This window comes from Syngnathoides biaculeatus, chromosome 5 (assembly GCF_019802595.1).
Source record: "Syngnathoides biaculeatus isolate LvHL_M chromosome 5, ASM1980259v1, whole genome shotgun sequence".
NCBI classification, from domain to species: domain Eukaryota; kingdom Metazoa; phylum Chordata; class Actinopteri; order Syngnathiformes; family Syngnathidae; genus Syngnathoides; species Syngnathoides biaculeatus.
The window spans coordinates 28,395,789-28,411,588 of record NC_084644.1 but is presented as its reverse complement, the minus strand read 5'-3'; the positions used below and the strand labels follow the sequence as shown (position 1 = coordinate 28,411,588).

Sequence of the window (15,800 nt, the reverse complement as noted above, 5' to 3'; positions counted from 1 at the left end):
AACAAAAGTCTTGACACTTCACGGCTGGATGACTTGATGTGCAGTCTCGCTCAGCCTTCAAATGAAGTTCAGTGAACATTTCAGATGAAACCTCACACAGACTCATTGGGTGTATAAACCACGAGGAAGCCACAGTGACGAGTCCATGTTTGTGCATGCATCATGTTATGTGAGAACTTGCCGGACAGTTTCCACTGAACTGAACATTGATGAGCCAGGTCCTTCGGGCCTCACGTTGTCTCCATGGTAACGACATGCAGCTTCCGGGGAATCCTTGTCCAAAATCTCAAAGCTTGTCCACAGATATGTCGCATGTTGTGACTGACTTGACTGCATGTGCGCACTGCATTTGTAAATGGAGACGCCTTGAGGTACAAGTTTTATTTGTTCTGTGACCATGAGTGGAACACAAAACACTCGTTTCTCAAGTCATCGCCACGCATTTCATTTCAGCCTCCCTGAAAAATAAAAAATGTAATGATTTTTAATAAGGAATGTAGAACTAATATTTTTCCTCTTTAATGATACAGTAATGGTATATGTGTGTACAGGAACCATTTTTGCCACTTTGTGTTCTTGCTTCAATTCACTTCAATGGAGATTGTGCTTCTCCTTCAGGTATGTGTACCTTGGCCACTTGGAGGCAGAGGATGAAGAATATGTTTGTGATTATTCTATTTTCTTTCTAAATGTGTTGCTCCAGCATTTGTGATCAAACTCATCCATTGCAGTGTTACAAGACCACATTTCCGCATAACTTTATGGCTTCGCTGTCTGGTCATTTTAAATACATGCATACTGTAATTCTCTGTTTTGGCAGTAGATTTCAGCTACGAGTGGCAATAAATGCCATGAATTCTTTTTTTTTGTGGGGTGGGGGGGGGGGGGGTGAGAGAGAATTCTTCACTGCCTGCCAAACTTACTTGACGTGACCTGAGTTCACTTGTTTACTTCCATCATAGAGCTCTCATCTCGAATTTTTCTTTGCAAACAAAAAATCTGTGGAACGATGACTCGTATCTTAAAAACAAAAAACAGTTCATGTCACTTGTTTTTCAAGGCACCACTGTATTTGTATTTGGTAAATTTTGTTTTCATCCTTTTTGCCTATACAGCGGGCAGGTCAGTCGCTGAAGTGGTTTGCATGTCTTTCTTTCCATTCTGAAATTTTCAATCTCGCCTCTGGCCTTCCAGTGTAGAATGTAAATTGTTGTTTCTCCACAGGAATGGAAAATTTCTCTCTCTAACCCACTCGTAGCCTGATGATAGGATTTCGGGAGGAAAATGTACATGTATATCTTACTGTTGCTCAATATGAGGGTACTCGGAGAGCTACTGTATTTTTTTGAGGTTGTACTTTAAACTACTGATGCAAAGATCTATCTGCTGATAATTAAAATATTAGTTTATAATTGCATTTGGGTGGGAAAAACATTTCTTAAACACTGGGAAAAGGTAAATCCATGTGTCCTGAACGGCAAATACGTGTGTGTGTTGGGCTCTGCTGTATTTGAGTAGCCTTGAAGTGGAAAAATCCAAGAAATAAAAAAAGCACAATAAAATGTAGGCACTTGTGTTGCTGGAGTTATGTAACGAAGAGCAATCGATGAGCCTTAGAATAATTCTGCTGAAAAAGAAGATTAGCACCAGGACACCCTCGCAGTGGAAAAGCCCAACAAGTGGGAGTGCTCTGGGCTGTCCGTTTACTTCTTGACTGCCTCCACATTTCCGGGGGGGCCACACACAGCCCCCCCACAACTCAACCACAAACACAAAGGAGCCTTGTCTCATCTATAATAATAAAGGGCGAAGACCTTCAGATGTGCAAAGAGACAAAACATCAGACGGAGAGAAAGGAAGACAGTGGGAAGGTGCTTGGCAGTGTGAGTGCTGAGGACTTCCAGGTAGTGTCATGGAAGTGGCAGCAGTAGGAGTCCTGTCAGGGGAGGGATGCAGCGCTGCACGACTACCCAGCGGGATCATTAATAAACTCAATCGTCTTCTCCTTTTATGCCAATTCGACTGTCTGAAAAAATAGGTCAATTAAAAACCCTCTCGCTCTCGCTTACATTACCACCGGGATGTCCCCGCTGCACGAAGCCAGAGGGATTCGGTGTGGGAGGCTGGCGTTGCTATGGAGATGATGGAAACCAAAGTGTGTCCCGCTACCGTGGGCAAAGTGCTCAAGTACTGTGCTCATTTTGAAGCTACTTGCACACACGAGCAGATGGTTTGCGCTGTAAAAAAGAAAAACTCACCTCATTAGTCGCTTACACGGAGTTTGGACAGTCACAGCCATTAGGGACCAGAAGGCCTGAGGGTGGGGGTGGGGGGGTTCTTGCATAAAAACATCCTGTCCGTTGAGAAAAGCCATCGGTAGAATTCTTTGCTTGTCAAATAAGGTCAGTGAGGAAATCAAGTTCTGTTAGAAAGTCTGCTTTAGTTATAGTCCATTTGTTAATTTCACCAGCCAATCGCAGGGCATTTGGCTACTACCAAAAAAAAAAAACAAAAAACATTTGCACTCATACACACAAAATTTTGAGCCAATTAAATTTCCAGTGTTGGAGGAAGCCAGAGAGTACGAGAGTAAAATACATCTATCACGGGCACAACATGAACAACTCCACACAGGGAAAACCTCAGCAGAGATTCCAACCCAGTAACCTCAGAACTGTGAGACGGATGTGTGCTCCACTATCTCACCATCTTGACTGCTGTGGTGGTGTCCATGATCATCTTTTCAAGACCCACAGTTAAAATCACGTATGTATGAAAAGTAATACACGTCTAGGTAGAAATAGTTGGGTACTGTATTTGGGAAAAAAAGATTAATCCATGATGTGAAAATTACATGCTTGCTTAAAGGCCATTCATCAAAATACTAATTAGCAATCCAGACATTTTGTGCTGTTCTAAAATTATGATCATGGGTCATTTTCAGATAATTTGATTAATAACTGTAAAGGCACTTGTGAAAAAGTTTTTTTCTCCCTAATGTAGTGTTTTCCCTTCTTTTGCCACCTTTATTTTACACAGTACGTCTAAAAAAAATCCATGCTAAAAAAAAAAGAAGCTGTGGTTGCAGGTCTTTTTTGCAAAAAATATTGATAATATAAAATCTTGGGCTGTCATAGTAAAGACAACCAAGAGATAACCACACTAATTTCATGGCTGCCCAATGCAATTGTAATCTAAAGTAAACGACAAATCTTAAACGATTATGACTTCAACTTTCCCAAAGCTTTTTTTCAACAGCACCCATTGGCAGAGCAAATGGTGGTGGCCTACCGAAATGCGCTTCTTGCATAATAATGAGCCCCCCACCCCACCCCCCATTACCCCCCAACAAAGCTTGAGTGACATACCGAGAAGGACCACAGGGGAAAAAAAGGAACTCTTTAGACACATGAGATATTTGTGTTAGGTTTCTCGGAAAAGGTATATTAGCCAATTACACGCTTTGTCTAAAATAGCCATAGCTTGCTAGCGTTGTTTCACTTCTTGAAAGTACGAACTGCAACATTTGAAAGTCAACAGCGCCTCTGTTGGTTATGGCCAAGTTGTATTTGTCAACTAAATAGAGTACTTTAAAGCCCCACTGACACGAAAAGCCTGATTTTTAGTACAATTTTAATTTAAAAAAAAAAAAAAAAAGAAGGCAGCCGGAATGGACCCACCTGTCTTTTCACCACACAACATGATTTTGACATATATGGCGTTTTGAAACTCCCGCCATGAAAATCTTCTCGAGAGATTTGTTTTCGAGAAGAAGCAGGAAGTGACGTTGTCAGCAGGAGCACACATAGGCGGTCTCGTGTGTTAATACTAGTTTTACCTTGGTGTTTGCCAAATTGCCAGCTCGTTGTATTGCTCGATATTGTTCGAACACTCAGGAGGATGAATTTACTCTTCGTACTTTTCCCAAAGACGCAGTTCGTCATGAAAAATGGATTGCAAGGGTGCAAAGGACGAGAGCTGCGTGGGTTCCAAATGACAGGTAGGTGTGTATACAGCTACAAAAAAAAAAAAAAAATAGTTAGGGTGGGGAGGCAATCCTCTCAGAATGTAGCAAAAGATCTGCGTACGTAAATCTGCAGTGTTAAATGTGTCGATGTGCCCATCGGCTCTGCGTCCGACGCGGACGACTTCGCCGGCGCTGCGTCCACCGAGCACAGTTTCGGCGACGGCGCGGATAGCTTTGCCGGGGTGGCTCATACATACTGTCGGGGAGTCTGTTGTTAGAAGTGATCCACATATCATCTAAATATGGCTCGAAACGATAGAGTAATATTGCCCCGCTAACTTCACTCGATTGTGAGATGTTCTCTTCTACGAAAAGAGCTTCCGTGTCCCATAGCAGGTGCCACTACATGTTTTCAATGGCAAATGTCCCGGTGTAACATCTGCTGATGACGTTACAGGCAATATGGCTACCACTTGGACGTCGAATGAGACTTCTGCAACTTTGCGCATGGGTGACACGCTCCCTGCTCATATTTATTTTTTCATATAGACATTGAAGTGAATAATGTTTTATGTATTTTTCATTACAATATCTATTTTACAATGTATATAGGGATGTCAGCGGGGCTTTAAATTGCTGTAGGGGTTACGGCCCAGTCGGGTTCAGTACGGCCATGAAACATTTATGGATTAAAGCGGACAAATGCGCCGCAGTGCAGATGTGAGGTGAAGGATTTAATTGCTCAGTATACTGTAAGTGCTGCAGTTTGTTTCTAACATGATCAGGCGCACGTATAGGAGGAGCCTTTTTATTTGACGCACACGCATGCACTTACATTTATAGTCTTCTGTGGAATTATTAATCACGTCTGGATTGCGACAGTCATTGAACAGCGACATCTGCTTGAATCTCTAATGGGTGATAAGTGACAGAGTAGCTGGAAAGCAGAATTCTGTCCACTTCAAGGGCTTTTAACCAGAGGTTCATGTGGACGTGAAGTCGTTTTTCCTCCTCTGCTCCATCACCTGCTCCAGTTAACTATTGCAGACTTGCAGAATATAGTAACGGGAAAGGTCCCATGCTGATGGAGCTGGAGGAGGGGTTGCAAGAGATCGTGGTGGGGGTGTCGTGAAGGTGGACCAACATTTTCAATAAAAATACTCCAAAAAGGGCAAGCAAAACATTGCTACTCAATGTGGGAGCACTTTTACTTTGTTTATTTACTTTTATTATACAGTGGTTACCTTTGCGTCATACTTTATAATGACGGGGTCTTAGCACACTGAGCGAGGTCGCCAACTGAACTGGATCAGTGGGGAAAAAAAAGGTAGCTGGCGATTCACCACAAACAACGTGGTGACATATTTTCCTGTGATTGACTTTTGCTCAATTACTGTAAGTGACTCAAAAATCTCCAGTAATTGGTCTTTTTTCTGCTTAGGATAAAGCAGATATGCCTTTGAGTGTAAGTAGTGTTGAATAGTTGTATTGTTTGTCTACATGTGTTGCGGCCACCTTTGTAATCGCATGTCCATTAGCCCGTCAATGGTGTTTCCTTTTGTCTGATGTGCTTTTAAAAATTCACATTTTTTAGTAAATATGGATTCACACCACAAATAATGCAGGACCCTTGATAATGTAAATGTTTGGACGGGCCACACAGCCTATTTTAGTTCGGCATCTTAGAACTCAACCTGTTTCGAGTGGGCAGTCCTAGGTGGTTGTGTCCAAGATGGCACCTCTTGGAACCCCGGAGTGTGAAATCCTGCTTAGGATAAAGAAGATATACCTTTGAGTGTAAGTAGTGTTCAATAGTTGTATTGTTTGTCTAAATGTGTTGCGGCCACCTTTGTAATCGCATGTCCATTAGCCCGTCCGTCAATGGTGTTTCCCTTTGTATGTTAGCATTAACCTCGTGGACTTAAAGGGGAAATCCAGTGGTTTGCATTAACAATGTATCCATTAGGTCATGTAATATGTACTCTATCTTGACAGTGTGATGTTAAATCCGAGAAATCAGCGCAGGACATAATGGTGTCCCATCTAATCGAGTGTTTGGAATGGCATGTAACACGTCATGTATGCCCATGTAGGTCACGTCACTCGCAAAATCGCAGCGCCCCTGAAAATTCGTAATTGTCGATAAAAATCTTTTCAAAACACGATTAAATGAGAGAGGATTTAACATCACATGGTCAAGATGGAGTACATCTTCCATGACCTATTGGATACATTGCTAATGCAAACCACTGGATTCCCCCTTTAAAGGCAAAGTTATTCTCTTTGCTTTATATTTACGGGTACTTATTATGTTGTGCACTTGAACATTATGGTTCCATGGTAATATACTTGAAAAAATGCTGAAAATGTGGAAATTCTGACGAACCTAGAGAAATTGTTCTGGAAGTGAATGCGCCTTTTCCACTGTTTTGAAATGAGAACAACTTGTGATTGTCTTTGCAATTTCCACCGTAAATTAAAATGATAGCTGGCATTCCAGGGGAACATCTTGGTCTAGCCTACTCAAGCCTCTCAGGGACGGATTCACATTGTGTGGGACGAGTACTCCTTCCATCTCGGTGCTCGGACGGGCCCAACACAAGCACAAATGTACAACATCACACGTCCGTGGGCAATTTAACAATAAAAAGCACACATGTTCAGACTCCTACGTGTCGGTGGAGCTCGCCGTGGTTGCTCGGGAAACGACAGACCATAAGAGCAGGGATGCCGTAGACATGGCAAGGAAGGAAGCCATACAGAGCAATATTTTGCACATTGGCGACCATCGTTCGAATAATTTACGTGCATGTTGTGTGATAATAGAGAGCAACTATATGGGTCACTTTCATGTGATGCTCGGAAATGATTTTTCAAATTTTGCAATTTTGAGGTTAGCTCAACAGTTAATAATTTAAATACTCAGATAAGGACAATTAATTGAGTTTCAAAGTGAAATTCATTGGGGAACGTCTGTACCATTATTGATCAAATTATATAAGAATGACCCATTTAAATGTGATAAATGAGACCTGAAAGTATTTTGTATTCGTCAAGCATGCCTCGTGAAGAAAAAATGTAATGATGCTCAAAAATACACGCTGTAATTTGCATTCAATAGACACGTACGTGATTATTGTCTCACGAGTGTCAAATTATTAGGCTGCTGGTATTTCCTGCAGAATTATCTTTTTCACGTCCGCTGTTCCTATAGATCATTTGATTATTATAACTACTCACACCATGAAGGCAGCACGGTAGCTCAGCTGAAAAGCGTTGGCCTCACAGTTCTGAGGTCCCAGGTTCAATCCCGGACCAGCCTGTGTGGAGTTTGCATGTTCTCCCCGTGCCTGCATGGCTTTTCTCCAGGAATTCCGGTTTCCTCACACATCCCCCCAAAAAACATGCAACATTATCTGGACACTCTAAATTGCCCCTTGGTGTGATTGTGAGTGCGGCTGTTTGTCTCTATGTGCCTTGTGATTGGCTGGCACCAGTTCACCAGTTCACGCCTCCTGCCCGGTGACAGCTGGGATAGGCTCCAGCACTCCCCGCGACCCTTGTGAGGATAAGAGGATGAGAAAATGGATGGATGGATGGATCATACCATGATCGTCCCCCTCGCCACCCCCACCTTCACCTATTCGTACGCAATTAATCAATGTTATGGGAAAAAATGGTGCAGGAATCAAACATTACAGTAGGTCGCCTACATGATGTCAGGAAAGGACAGAGCTGTACTGTGGTCTGATGTGCTTTTTAAAATTCACAATTTCCAGTAAATATGGATTCAAACCACAAATAATTCAGGACCCTTGATAATGTAAATGTTTGGACGGGCCACACAGCCTATTTTAGTTCAGCATCTTAGAACTCAACCTGTTTCGAGTGGGCAGTCCTAGGTGGTTGTGTCCAAGATGGCCCCTCTTGGAACCCCGGAGTATGAAATCCTTAGAAAGCCTTTTCCAGCATTAATGTGACTTTAAAAAAAATCATTTTGATATTAGGACTGAGGTAATGTGGTTGCACAAGTGCGCACACCCTCTTATAGCTGGGGACGTGGTTGTGTTCAGAATGAAAACAGTCACACACTCAAACTCATGTTAAATTTTTGGGACACCCCCCAAATTGTGAGGCCTCTGGGACAGTTGCCTCAAAAGTTGGACGTCCCTGTCAACGGCAGAGAACCATTTACACTCACATTTACGCCATCCCCGAGTGGAAACTAAACCTACGCTGCCTGCACTGAAGTAAGGCAAGTGTACCACTACATGCATTAAACTTGTATCTTGTTGTGTCCTCTAGTAAGGGTTTCAGTTCTGAAGTCACGGCAACGGTTTGTCGCCGTGCTGTCGTAGAGCAGAACCAAGAGAGTCGACGAAAGCTTCAGGAGTCCCGGTGGCCGATAACGCAGATATTAACTTGATCGCCGTCCTGCTAGTAAAGCGCCGCCTTGCATTCACACCTCAGTTAACCTGGTTTTTTTTTGCACAATACACAATGGAGTTTCTTCACAAATGCAAAGGAATCAATTTACCCTTTCAAACAGACTCAAGGGGGGGATGAATCACACACGACGAAAAATGAAAATATTAGTGCAAATCCATCAGTAAAAGCTTGGTGTTTAATAGCTGAGAATTGAAGACAAACAAGATGCAGACACATTTCACAAGTTGTGGTGAAAACTTTCGACTGTGCAGCATTGCGAGCGATGAAATATTTAATACTACGTACAACTATTTCCTAAATGTTGACGAGACACTCGCCATAATGGATACATTTTAAAGAGCGCTTTAAAGGTCATATTCATATTGCTGTGTTGTAAACAATCCTGCCACCAGTTAACTTGGTTCTTGTTGCATTCTACTAAGCAGCACTGACTGTAGCTGTAAAAATACAGTTGTCCCGGCAAGTATAAGAAAGACAGAGAATTATGACAACAAAGTCAAGGTATTATTGTAAAAAGTTGAAAACAAGAAGCCATAATTGGTGAAAAAGTCAATGTTTTACGTGAATTAAAGACATTATTTCATGTCATAATATTAGATAAATATTGATTGTGTACTGCTCTAAAAAACGTTTTGTTGTAGAGGTTTGCAGTCGTTTGAAAGAAGATAAAGAGCTAGTCCAAATTTTTATTCATCCAAATATATGAAATGTCTCTGTGTCACGCTTTGCACCCAGCAGCCGCACACACCAGAAGGAATGGCACAATGTTCATTGAATGCATAAAAAATACCAGCTAAAACTGTGCCGTTATTTGCGTTTTATTTAACATGTTGTTACTGTGTGTTTTTATTTAGTGCAATAATGTTATATTTACTTCCATTAATAAACACGTTACAATAATAACACAAATGATTGGAATTCAAAGAAGGCTATAAGCCAAGTCATGCCACTATATACAGTGACTCCTTCTTTGACGCGCCCATTTATATTTGTTTAAGAATCCAAGGCTAAAAATATAAATATATTCTCAGAAAATATTTTTTCTAAAAATTTTCAAACTTATCCCTATCGTCATAACATTGCATTTTTCTTTACTATGACTTTATTCTTGTAATTCTTCTCAGGGTAAAACTTTTTCCTCATAATATTACAGCTTTAGCCTCATAAGATTTCTACTTTATTTTTGTAAAATTCTTTGCAAATGTTGCCTATACATCACCCCTCCCACCCCCATTTTAAAACTTGGCCAACTATTCTTTTGTTGCGAACCAGATGATCCAAATCTGAAATGTCTGCACGTAACAGAGCTAAAGACGCTAAAGATACACAAAAATATGAAATTGGCCATTCGAGATACTGCAAATATGCCACTAAAGCAAAGCTGGTGTGGGCTGGGGGGTCTGGGGTCTCCTTTGAATCTAAAAAGCACGTAACACACACAGCCCTTGCATTTAGGCCGAAAACCACTGAAGGGAGAAAATAATGAGAAACTTCAATGGGAATATCACCGCAGGGGATTTGAAAAAAGAAAAGAAAAAAAATATATATATAAGCACAATTGTTTTCCATTAGTGGAAGTGGGGCACAAAATGAGCAAATGTTCCTATGGAGAGAAATAAAACACAAAAGACGACAATTAGAGGCTGGAAATGAAGAGAAGATGAACTTGCAGAAACACTATAATTATCAGTTATAGTAATTGGAATATAATGTAGTGTGTTTGTGTGTGTGTGGAGTTAACAAAAAAAGGATGCATCACTCCGTGTGTCACAAAATATGTAAACACAAGCACAGAGAAACCGTTGGGCTCTCCCACGTTAGATATATACTTTATTTATTCTCTCTGATAAAATAAAATTACAAAATAATTTCATACCCCCGAGACGTTCCTTCAATTTATCGTTAATATAGTAATAATTGCCATGACGGATGAGAAGAATACTATAGTAATATGAGATATCAGCTATAATGGTAGAAAAGACTAAGCGATACAAAGCTAGAATTGTCGATTAACAGCAAACTGTACAATTATATTCAAATCCACGTAAGTATGTAATCCGGCCACGGCATTTCGCTATAAGACATTTTTCCACATTGTTAAGGGTCAGCTTGTCACCGTACTTTTCCGATTTCTAAACAACCTCCGGTTCCAAATGTTATGAAATAAGTACAGTATTTCAAGAGTATTTCCTTCATGGCCATGTATCCTTTGTAAGGTTTATTTGTGTTCATCAGAGTCCACCTAGTGTTGTTTTGAAAGTGGGCGGAAAAAGCGCAGCCACCGCCGCCGCCGCAGCAGCAGCAGTTCAGCACGCTTAACAAGTCCAAAGCCGGATTTTCACAGTTATTCCCTCGGAGAAATATTGACAAGGTGTCCACGATGCGTCCTGCCATCTTGTGTCCTCGGTGACGGCAACCTTGGCTGCCTTTTATTTGCGTCCATTTCGGAGAGAGCACTTTGGTTGTTGAGTTGTGTGCGCGAGTGCGTGTGCATGTGCACGTGTGTGGGACCAAGCAATTTCAAGCATACATTCATGATAACAGTGAGGTTATTATTATTATTTCTAATGACAATATAGTGGTTCCTGTCATGATTTGACACAGGGCACTACAGGTGAGTCCTCGGTTTTACGACAGAGTTCCTTTCCGACGATAGCGACAAATTTATTTCTGTGAGGCCTTCTCTGCTAGCCTCAACACAATCAGACGCATCGACCAACACTTACATCCTAATTTATTATTATTTTAATTCATTTATTAGCAACTGGCAACTTGGCTGTTGTACTTGCTATACACACAGAGACAAACAGCCGCACTCACAATCATACCTAGGTGCAATTTTAGAGTGTCCAATTAATGTTGCATGTTTTTGGAATGTGGGAGGAAACCGGAGTGCCCGGAAGAAACCCACGCAGGCACGGGGAGAACATGCAAACTCCACACAAGCGGGACCGGGATTGAACCCGGGACCTCAGAACTGTGAGGCCAACAATTTACCAGCAGCACCGTGCCACCTCCTCGATCAGTGATTCTCAAACTTTGGTACAATTACCGGTAGTACTACACATGGGCTTCCTCCAGTATGGCATGCAAAAGAATCACTGAAATAAAGAAATAAATCCAAGCTTGATTGATTCAATGAATGTTCTCGATGTGCAAACATCTGCTTTGAACGTTTTCTTAAAAAAAAAAAAAAAAAATCAAATACATTATAGATTTGCATTTTATCTTGCACAATAACAATAGTTTGATTTTAAAGATTTATCTCAGTACAACTTCAATTCAATTTATGGCTTGTGAAATACCTTTTAATGGAACCAGTATTTCTGTACACTTTTTTTCTTTTCCCAAATTTAAATGCAACTGTGCAAAAAAAAAAAAAAAAAAAAATCAGCTTTTTTTTAATGAACCCTTGGGCCTACTATGTTGCATATTTTGATGTTGGTCATTATGGTAGTACTTGGAGAGTTAAATATATGAGCTGGCACTTGGTGCACAAAGTTTGAGAACCACTGATCTGCGACGGGACGGTTTCTCCAACAATTTATAGTTTCCAATTTGCTGTCACGGGCCAGTGTGCTAACGTTTGACGGCGGTCGCATTTTTCTGTCCTCTGATTGGTTGGTCAGAGTGAAACATTCCAGGCAACTTGGACTTGCAAAACTTGTCTATGGCGATCTGCACACATGAATACATTTAACAATCAGCTTCTCTGGTGAGTATGATGGATTGAAATTTAATGCTTGTCATGTTATTAAATAAATATTGATTCTAAACTGATTTTTGACGTATTGATGGGTTGGTATTAAAGGATAAATGAAATCTGACACTGATTTAAGAAAGCCCAGTAATGTAGCATGTAGCTAATGTATCCTAATGCAGTAGTAAAGTCATAATTACTCTAAATATTGGTATGAAAACACTTGCAGGCCATGAATATAAATTATAAAATTAGCTAATTGCACACTATTCATAACCTCAGAACCGTGTATGTTGGGAGTGTCGTAAAACCGAGGAGCACCGGTAGATATAGTACAGCTTTGAAGCATTTTGGAGAGGGAAAACAAACAAACATAAAGTTTTAATATTAATTATTTATCAACTGAATCTGGATGTATGACACCATGATATTACTGTGTGGAAGCTTTTGTCAAGAATTTTGTTGGGTTTTGGACTTCATACACATTAGTGAGTGGAACTCTTAACATTCATTACATTCTTCAAAATTTATGGAAAAATAAAACTTTACAGCGTCTTTAATATAAATAGCATACGAAATATGGCAGGCATAATAATCAATTGATGGCTTGCTAAGAATTCAGTCAGTGGAATCAAAGTGAAATGGAATCCAAATGGAGCAACTACTGAAGTCCGACCTCTTCGGGCTGCATTATTCTGCTTAATATGCCACCGGAATAGAAGCAGGAGCTCAGAACATTCAGAAGAAGATCAAAAATTAAAATTAAAATTATTTGACAGCTAATCATCACACTAGTCTATCAAGGTACTCGAATGCCCATTTATAGTAATTAACGTTATGTACAAAGCTCGCTAACACGGTTTCGCTTTAATGGAAAATGGCTCGTTTAATATAGCCACATGACAGTGTTGGTTTTTAGGGCAAAGGGCTGTGAGATTATTGTCGAATAATAATTCATTTAGTTGTCAAAATGTCAGGGCTTGGGCTCAAAATATCGTTTCATTAGCTCGCCGACGATTGTCACAATACAATGTCATCATTGAGCAGGCACAAAATGTCTTAGCAAGGGGTTAATTTCTATTCATGTTCCTTGTAATAAATTCGTTTTATTTATGTTCTTCATCAGTAATTTCTGTACAGTATGTGTGTGTTGATGCTGAGGCCCCAGAATTTATGTCTTAAGATGAAAAAAGTCAAATCATGCTTGGATTATTTATAGAAATCTATCAAATTCCACCGCGAGCTTCGAAAGAACTTTTGGAACATTGTATCATGAAGTATAAACATTATAAGCATGAAATGATAGCTGTCATTTCTTGAGAGGATTAAAAAAAATTGCAATGACTCCCGTTTGTCCCAAAGACGCAAATTCACTCCATCCAAGCCACATTTGATAAGCGTATGACAACAAATCTGCGTGCCTGACTTGCAGTTAAATTAAAGTCAATGCGAAAACCACACGGCGGGCGTGAACGCACACTCATACATTTGCCGTCCTTGCGGTGTTATTCGTGTTGCTCAGTGGATTATTAGTGTCACAACTCTGCAACGGGAATCTCATCGAAGATATAAATTGTTCCTTGGTCGGCAGTGGCTGTGTGCGGATCAACTACTGGCAGTATAGGCTCTCGGGTTATGTAAAGGGCATTAGGAAAGTGTGTGTGTGTGTGTGTGTGTGTGTGTGACGCTGTGGGTGTGCTGTGCATGCCACTTTTTTTTTTTTTTTAAATAAGTCCCAGTCATATTGATCTAACCTTCTGTTAAAGGGATGCTCGTTATCACACAATTAGCATTCGGATAGAAAATTCATCATAAGGATAAAAAGTCATGGTCATTAATTCCTGATGAAAGGGCACGGAAAACGGGAGAGAGTGAAAGAAAGAGGGGGGAGAGAGCAGGAGAGAGAGAGAAAGAAAGATAAAGGCTTTTTTCTTTTTTCAAGGAGTTGATTCCATTCAGTGTTCATATAATTAGTCCTCGTTATTTCTCCTCCTCGTCCTTTTATACTTCTCAGCGCCATTTCTCACCCTCTTGACGTCCTTCCTCTGCCCCCGCACCTTTTCGAGTCCGTTCTTGTTGAATTTCTCTTGTTCCATCGCTCCAAAAAGGGAAAGCCCCCCCCACTCCACCAAAGTGTCATCACTCATGCCGGCCCTCCCCCACGTTCCCATTATTTCTCCCCGTTTGTCCCATCTTCATCAATTTGAGAGGCTCATTTGTCAGCTCGCCGCTTCTCTCTGGTTGAATCTGGGGTTGTCCTCTCTTGGGTTCTCTCAGCAGGTGGAGGTGTTGCCGTTCTGACTCGCTTCCAAGCTCCCCTCCGGGCCGGGAGAGGGCGGCTCTGGGGGGGCCAGTGTGGGGGCGGGAGGAGGAACAACTGGAGTTGAAACTGGCGTGGCCGCAGCCGGAGTGGCGGTTAGCGAAGCTGCAGGAGAAAGCGGAACCGCAACTCCTCCTTCTTCCCTGGCATCTTTGGAGTCTCTCTCCCGGAGGAGGTGGACCAGGGCGGCGTGCTGGGCGCTGAGGGTGGCCGAGAGGTGCGCCGGCAGCGCGTTGAAGCCGGCCGTGAGCTGCTCCACCCGCTGCTCCAGGGACAACATCTGGCGCTCCAGGTCCTCGCTGCGGTCGTTGAGCTCCGACATGAGCTCGTACATGACGCTCTGCATCTAAAAAGGCGAGAGAACAGAAGGGTGTCGACTCATACGTAGGGATCTGTTTTCTGCGGTGGAGTGCAAAAACGTACATATCTTGATTTTCATGTGAGCATGCCGCTCGCTCTGCTAATTTGGCAGATTGGTCTGCACCAAGCTGGGCACACCGGGCAACGAAAGTGTCTCCTTGGACATGTGCCCGTCAGAAAGTCATTCCATCTACTTGGACCAGATCTATGTACAGCACCGTAGGTACACTGCTGGTCTAACGCAATTTTGGTAAATTTGACCAGTGCACAAGCGGAGGGATTCTGAGTTCCAAAAACATGTGTGGTGGATGTCAGATAAATTACATTCAAAATATGTGAACAGCGGATCTGGATCATCTATCCATTTTCTTTGCCGCGTATCCTCACGAGGGTCACGAATCATGCTGGAGCCTATCCCAGCTGTCAATGGGCAGGAGGCAGGGTACACCCTGAAACTGGTTACCAGCCAATCGCAGGGCACATGGAGACAAACAGCCGCACTCACAGTTACACTTAGGAGCAATTTAGAGTGTCCAGTTAATGTTGCATGTTTTTGTGATCTGGGAGGAATCAGGAGTGCCCGGAGGAAACCCACGCAGGCACGGGGGTAATATGCAAACTCCACACAGGCGGGTCTGGTATTTAACCCGGGAACTCAGAACTGTGAGGCCAACGCTTTCCAGCTTATCCACCATGCCGCCCGATCTGGATCATTGTAGAAATTATTTCGTGGAACGCATTATCATAACGGGTCCAAGCGGGCTGGAACACTTGGCGGAAGGTGTCTGGTGATCTATGTGACAGAAGAGAACCCGCCAGGATGAACGGCAAAATTTATAAAACAGTGGTGAGGCCGGCCACGCTGCACGGATTAGAGACTGTGTATTGCCAGTCACCATTGTTGGGCAGAAACCTTAGATGTCACAATATAGTCAATTTAATATCCATTAATCCATCCATTTTCTTAGCCGCTTATCCTCACAAGGGTAGTGGGGAGTGCTGGA

At 41.9% G+C, this 15,800-nt stretch overlaps 1 protein-coding gene across 2 annotated transcripts in view; it reads right to left on the bottom strand.

Moving 5' to 3' along the window:
• Positions 1-13,860: 13,860 nt before the first annotated feature.
• kcnn3 (potassium intermediate/small conductance calcium-activated channel, subfamily N, member 3) overlaps positions 13,861-15,800 on the bottom strand; it is a 91,194-nt gene continuing 89,254 nt past the window's right edge. For both annotated transcript variants that reach the window (XM_061821115.1, XM_061821116.1), the window contains one exon: positions 13,861-14,782. In XM_061821115.1, coding sequence (XP_061677099.1) covers positions 14,390-14,782 — 393 coding nt within the window. In that variant the 3' untranslated portion in view covers positions 13,861-14,389. The remainder of the gene's footprint in view (positions 14,783-15,800) is intronic.